Source organism: Leucopleurus acutus (assembly GCF_964270905.1).
Source record: "Leucopleurus acutus genome assembly, chromosome: 3".
NCBI lineage: Eukaryota > Metazoa > Chordata > Mammalia > Artiodactyla > Delphinidae > Leucopleurus > Leucopleurus acutus.
The window spans coordinates 13,966,034-13,973,537 of record NC_139145.1 but is presented as its reverse complement, the minus strand read 5'-3'; the positions used below and the strand labels follow the sequence as shown (position 1 = coordinate 13,973,537).

The 7,504-nt window shown below is 40.9% G+C and overlaps 1 protein-coding gene across 1 annotated transcript; it reads right to left on the bottom strand.

The window, feature by feature from the left end:
• Window positions 1-2,331: 2,331 nt before the first annotated feature.
• Window positions 2,332-6,061, bottom strand: OR10H2 (olfactory receptor family 10 subfamily H member 2; the record flags this gene model as incomplete). The annotated part of the gene is given in 3 exon segments (XM_082836538.1): window positions 2,332-2,750; window positions 2,753-3,308; window positions 6,002-6,061. Coding segments are annotated over 3 exon segments (1,035 nt in total).
• Between the last annotated feature and the right edge of the window lie 1,443 nt (window positions 6,062-7,504).

The window sequence follows — 7,504 nt, the reverse complement described above, 5'->3', positions numbered from 1 at the left end:
ACCCAGAAGTCAACTTGCTAGATCATATGGTAATTCTATTTTTCATTTTTAATCTTTTGAGGAATCACCATACCATTTTCCATAGCAACTGCACCATTTTATAATTCCATCAACAGTGTGCAATTGTTCCAACTTCTCTACATCCTCACCAACACTTGTTATAATGGAAGCCTCATCACTAGTGTTTATCTTGCTCTTTTTTTCTAGTTTCTTGAGGTGTAAAGTTAGGTTACTGACCTGGGATCTTTCTTCTTTTTTAATGTAAGCGCTTACAGCTATGAATTTCCCTCTGAGCATAGCTTTTGCTGAATCCCACAAGATTTGGTATGTTGTGCATTCATTTTCATTTATTTTAAGTATATTCCAATCTAACTTGTAATTTCTTCTTTCACCTATTGGTCAAAGGTGTGTTGTTTAATTTCTATATATTTGTAAAGTGTCCAGTTTTCCTCCTGTTACTCATTTCTCATTTCATTCCATTGTGGTCAGAGAAGATACTTTGGATGATTTCAATCCATCATCTGTGTTTAATTAAACAGAAGTGAACTACTAAACTACAAAACTCACTTCACATCTATTAGGATGGCTAAACTCTTCAAAACCAGAAAATAACAAGTGTTGACAAAGATGTGGAGAAATTAGAACTCTAGTACACTACTGGTGGGAATGTAAAATAGTGCAGCCACCATGAAAAACAATTTGGTGATTCCTCAAAAAGTTAAACAGAATTACCTTATGATCCAGCAATTCCACTCCTAGTTACATACCCAAAGGGATTGAAAACAAGGACTCAATCAGATACGTATACACAAGTGTTCATAGCAGCACTATTCACAGTAGCCAAAATGTGGAAACAACCCAAGTGTCCATCAACAGATGAATGGATAAACAAAAAATATATATATCCATGTGAATAACATGGAATATTATTCAGCCATAGACAGGAATGAAGTTCTGATATGTGCTACAACATGGATGCTCCTTCAAAACGTTATGCTAAGTGAAATAAGCCAGACACAATAGGACAAGTATTATATGATTCCACTTATATGAAACATGTAGAATAGGCATATTCATAGTGACAGAAAGTAAGTTAGACGTCACCAGGGATGGGGAGGATGGGGGAATGAAGAGTCATTACTTAAAGGGCACACAATTTCAATTTAGGAGGATGAAAAAAGTTTTGGAAAGAGATGGTGGTGATGGTTGCACAAACTTGTGGATGTAATTAATGCCCCTGAGTTGTACACTTAAAAATGATTAAATAGTAGAAATTCATCTCATGTTCTTGTAAGTGGCTAACCATTATCCTTAATTTTGAAGACGAAAATGGTGGTAATTTGAAACTGAGCTTCAAAGTTTTAAAAAGGAGATGGAAGAACTTAAAACAGCTTAATGCCATTTTCAAAAAGAATAAAGCAAACTAAATAATATTAACAGTTCTTATCCATTCATTCAATCAACAAATATTTGTCAACTGAATCCAAAATACCAGGCTCCATGCTATGCCCTGTAAACACACGTTATTTTTGGACCTTACACTGTAGTGAGGGGTTGTACGAAGACCTTACACTGTCTAAAGGAGACAAACAATAGATAATAAGATCATTTTAGTTAGTGATAAATACTTGGAAAAAATAGTATCAAGAGACTGAGAAGGCAAGCCACAGACTGGGAGAAAATATTTGCAAAAGATGTATCTCATAAAGGACTGTTATCCACAATATACAAAGAATTCATAAAGTTCAACAATAAGAAGAAAATTTTAAAAGGATAGAAAGTTTTGTTATATATATTTCACTACAATAAAAAAATTTTAATTCTTCCTTTTTTCTTTCTTTCCCCATCATATACCAAAGAAATAAAAGACCCAAGGGGGAGAGAGGTGGCCAGCAATCGTGAAAACATCATTTAAGTGTGACAGGAAAAATAAAGGCAGCCTTTGGTTGGTAACATTCATTCTCCCCACACACACACCCCCAAAAAAAGTGAACTCCTTCTGAGCGAGACAAAATAAAAGGATGCTGGACCGGGTGCCAACCCCTGTTCACTGCTAGGTAAAGCACTGCCCTCCACTGCCCGCCAGCACCGGGTAGGGTCAGGGCCGCCCTCCACTAGTGACCATTATGCGCTGCAGACCGCCTTGCAACCCAGCAGAGTCAAAGAAGTGAAAACGAAGGGAAAGGGCAGCCTTTATGGAGTTCATGCTGGGTCTCAGGCACTGTTTGTAAATTGCCTCCCCCAGGCTACTTCATTTAAGGTTATGGGAGTGGCCTCTGTTTTCCAGGTGGGGGAACTGAGTGTCAGGCAGGGCAAGTGTTCATGAAAAAGCTAGACCCGGAACTTAGGACGAGTGTTTATTTTTAAAACTCCGCGGCTTCGCTCCGGGGTCCTCCTCGATGCCACCCTTACATCTTTATTGCGCAGAGTGTGTACCACCGGGTTCAGCAGCGGTGTCACCACCGTGTAGAACACAGCCACCAGGCGGTCCCGGTCCGGGTTCCCTCTGGACTCAGGCCTCGGGTAGATGATGGAGACGCAGCCAAAATGCACAATGACCACGGTGAGGTGGGCCGCACAGGTGGAGAAGGGCTTGTGCCGGCCGGCTGCTGAGGGAATCCTCAGGAGGGCGGCCACAATGAAGGTGTAGGAGAGGAGGATGAGGAAGGAGACCAGCACCACGAGGATACTCAGGAAGAAGAATGCCAGCGCTTTGCCGGCACTCCCCTTGCAACTGAGCTTCAGGACCGCGTGATGTCGCAGAAGAAGTGTTCCACGCGTTCGCTGCGGCACAAGGGCGAGGAGAAGATCAGGCTGGTCTCGATCAAGGCCACCAAGGACCCGAAGCAGAAAACCAGGGCTCCCAGGTAGAGGCAAACTGTGGGTCTCATGATCACCCAATAACGCAGGGGATGACAGATGGCAACGCAGCGGTAGTAACCCATCAGGGTAAGGAGGAAGCAGTGGGTGCATCCCAGGCCCAGGTAGAAGAACATCTGAGCCCAATAGCCAGGGATGGAGATAGCTCCACTCTCCATGAGCAGATGACCCAGCATGTTGGGGATGGTGACCAGCGTGTAGCAGGTCTCAGAGAGGGACAGCACGGCCAGGAAGCGGTACATGGGAGTGTGAAGGGTCCAATCCACATGTATGATGGTGATGATGGTGACATTGCCACCCAGGGTAACCAAGTATGTGAGGAAGGACAGTGCAAAGAGGGTGGTCCTCAGGCCTGGGAAGGTGGAGAAACCCACCAGCATGAACTTCGTCACCAGCCAGGTGGCATTTTTCCACTGCTTCTCTGGAACCTGAGAGGAGAAAGCAGAGGAAATGGAATAGGACAACTTAATAAGGCTCTGCTAAGCAACAGATACCAGTGAGATAGGATAATCATCCCTTTTTTTTTACAAAAAAAAAAAAGAAAAAAGAAAAAAAGGAAAGAGAGACTCAGAAATGAGGTCACTGTTTTCCTCATATCACCCAGCTAGCAGCTCTTCAACAGACGAGAAAATTACAGATATGGAAATGACCTGAGTGCCAATTAACAGATGAATGGATAAAAATCGGTACATAGACACATTGGAATATTATTCAGTGGTGAGAAAGAAGGCAATAGTGCCATTTTCGACAATATAGATGGACTTTGAGGACATCATGCCAAGTATGATGTCAGACAGAGAAAGAAAAATACTGTATGATCTCACTTATATGTGTAACCTAAAAGCCAAACTTGTAAAAAAAAGAAAAAAAAAGAGTAAAATGGTGGTCACCAGGGCCTGGGATACATTGATATATTGTAATATGATTACCACTGTAGCCATATTCAGCATCTCTATCATGTCACATAATTATTATAGTTCTTAGAGTCTCTAAGTAATCCTTGCCTCATCTCCAAAGCCATGGGTGGTGGAGTGGGGAAGGGAGACAGACAATAAAAGTGTATTATCAAAGTTTTGACTGAAATAAAAACACACAAAATGAGAGCTGTGAGTTTCAGCTTTATTTGGGGACTTTCTGAGGACTATAGCCCAGGAGACAGCCTCTCAGAGAGCTCTGAGCAACTGCTCCGAAGAGGTGGGGGGCAGGTCAGCATATATGTAATTCTGGAGAAGGGGATGAGTAATCAAGCACACCTCTTCGTAGAAAATTACTGCTGGTCACAAGGCACAGTTATTTTAGTTAATGATTTTAGTGCTTTTCTAAGTATGGGAAGATGCAAGAAATTGGGTTCATAAAAGTCTCTCCTGGGGCTTCCCTGGTGGTGCAATGGTTAAGAATCCGCCTGCCAATGCAGGGGACACAGGTTGGAGTCCTGGTCCGGGAAGATCCCACATGCTGTGGAGCAACTAAGCCCGTGCGCCACAACTAATGAGCCTGTGCTCTAGAGCCTGCGAGCCACAACTACTGAGCCCATGGACTACTGAGCCCATGGGCTGCAACTACTGAAGCCCGCACCCCTGGAGCCCATGCCCCGCAACAAGAGAAGCCACCATAATGAGAAGCCCGCACACCACAACGAAGAGTAGTCCCCACTCGCTGCAACTAGAGAAAACCTGTGCACAGCAACAAAGACCCAGTGCAACCAAAAATAAATAAATAAAATAAATAAATTTATTTTTAAAAAAATCTCTCCTGAAAATATCTAACTATCTGAAGGGCTGTTCTGTCAGTTTTCCCAGAGCACAGAGAGCCTCATTCCTGATCTCCACCCTGAACCCTTTCAGGGTATGTTGAAGGTCAGTGACTGCAGTGGCCAATGACTCAATTCTTGAAGAGCCCGGTGGCCAGTGACATTCTTTAGTGGGACCACTACAATTTAATCCCAGCTGGAGGTCCCTGAGGGGCAACAAGGGAAGTGGGATGTTTGTCCACCAGCCCCCAATCGTCTTGCTCAAGAGTTTTGACCAGAAGGCATTAATCTCCCAGTACTTCCAAACCTGCCACATGTACAGGGAATTCAAAGTCTGGCAGGTAAGGAAGAGAATAAGCGCCAAGGGGATATGGTCCAGGAATTTACAGGGTCCTCTACAATCCGTGTGAAAAGAATACCCAAGAAAGGCAAAGCCTGTAGCATCGATATCTGAAATGAACAAAGGAATACTTTTAGGAGACCTAATACCCAGGGCTACATCAAGTCTTCCATGAGCCCTAGGCACTTTTGCCTTCCTCCATAAAAATTGTTTTTGTTTTTGTTTTTGTTTTAAAAGGGAATTCCCTGGCAGTCCAGTGGTTAGGACTCTGCAATTCCATTGCAGGGAGCAGGGGTTCCATCCCTGGCCCAGAAACTAAGATTCTGCAAGCCTCGCAGAGCAGCCAAAGAAAAAAAATCGTTTTAAATTTTTATTTAAATTTTATTTTTTAAATTTTTATTTAAATATAATTTAATTTATTAAATAAATTAAATACAATTTAATTTTTTAATTTATTTCAGTTTTATAAAAATTTAAAATTTTACATTTTAGGACTGTGTTGGTGTAAAATGAATATAATTTTCACCCTAAAAATTTATTTACTTCTTCTGATCTTAGACATTAACACAATTTCATGAGCCCCCTAATGGTATTGCAGGCCGTAGGCCTTGTGCTAATAAATACATCTGTGTTAATTAAATGGAAAATAACTCTGAATTATTGACCTTTTTTTTTTTTTGGCCACCCTGCCGGCATTCGGGATCTTAGTTCCCCCACCAGGGATGGAACCCGTGCCCTCTACAGTGGAAGCACGGAGTCCTAATCACTGGGCCGCCAGGAAATTCCCATAAAATTATTGACCATTTTAATTCAAACAATGAAGCATTAGTAAAAATCCTGGATTGGCGATAGTTTTATTATTTTATAATCAATTAACCTGCTAGCTCAGAAAAATATGTATAACCTATTTTGGAATGTTTCTGAGTATTTTGCACTCATTTGGAAAATGGTCCTAATGTAATCTTTCCCTGCTTATCAAGAGTTAATTGGTTTGGAGAGAAGCACATTTCAGCCTTGAAATCCTGAAATACCGACTCTGAGACGAGGATGGGTGGAGGCGGGGGAGAGGTGAGTCCTGATTTATGCGCCATCTAGTGGCATTTTGGGTAATCTGCAAGCCGGTGACCCTTAGGAGAGAATAAATAACTGTGCCCCTGAAATTACTCACCTGCAGCAATGGAAGGAGAGAAATTGAGAATGACCCTTTAAATGTTTTGGAAGTTTGTTGAAATTTTAATTTGTGAAAAATAAATTTTAGATTATTATTATTATAGTTCTGAGAATATATAAAGTAGAGAAAAACAACAAAAATGTGCTTGGTCAAGTCCAAAGACATTGTGTTTATAAAGACTACTCAGGACCATCAAAGAACTTAACAGGTGCAAAAAGTGAGGAAGGGATGCCCATTTTTCATGAAGAAAGGAAAACCAGGAAGCAGGAAGTAGGCAGCCCTGTTGATCAAGCCAGCAGTGCAAACTTTTTCTGTAAAAGGCCAGATAATGACTATTTTAGGCCATTTGGGCTGTGCGATCTCTGTCACAACTGCTCAGCTCTGCCCATCTAGTGTGAAAGCAACCACAGATAATGTATACGTGTCCATGACTGTTTCAGTAAAACTTTATTTACAAAAACAGGCAGGGGGCCAGATTTGGCCCTCAGGCTATAGTTTGCCAACACCTGATCCAGCACAAATAAAACTAAAAGAATATTCAACTTAGGGAAATTCCAGTGAGGTCCTCGGAGGGATTCACACTGAGAAAAAAAAGCAAAGCCTGACTCGAAATCTTCAAAAACTAAATAAAGCAAAATGAAACTCCAAAGCTAAGAATCTCAGACTCCACTTAAGAAATCTACATCTAAGAAAAGGCACACTTGACAGAGATGCCCAGAGCATGTGTCTGAACAAGACTTTTTTATTTCAAATTAAACTGCATCAGAAAGAACATCAGAGCCTTTATATAGTGAGAATTATAGAAATTCAATTAGCTGGAAGACTTCACAGAGGAAAAAATGTAGTTGGATTATGACCGCTAAAAAAGTGTAATTTCTGAATATCACAAAACATTGTTAAATTGAAGTAAACGTATAGGCAAATCATAAACTAGAAAATGTTGTGGCCCTAAAAAATCTTTGGCTCTTCTTTTGCACAGCAAAGAAAACCATAAACAAAATGAAAAGACAACATACAGACTGGGAGAAAATATTTGCAAATGACACAACTGACAAGGGCTTAATTTCCAAAATATACAAACAGCTCATACTGCTCAATATCAAAAAAAAAAAAACCAATCAAATAATGGGCAAAAGACCTAAATAGACCTAAATTTTTTTTAATTATCCAATTGGCAAAGATTAAAGAGGAAAATGAGTGCTGGGTGTTAATGAGTGTGTGCAGAACGAGGCCGTCTACTGTCATCTTTACATTGCTGGTTGCAGGAACATGCAATTTGTCATTTATCTGAAGTCCTACTTTGGTTCTATAATTCTGCTTCTAGATTTTTCTCATAAAGAAATTATCTGACACCAGGTACAAG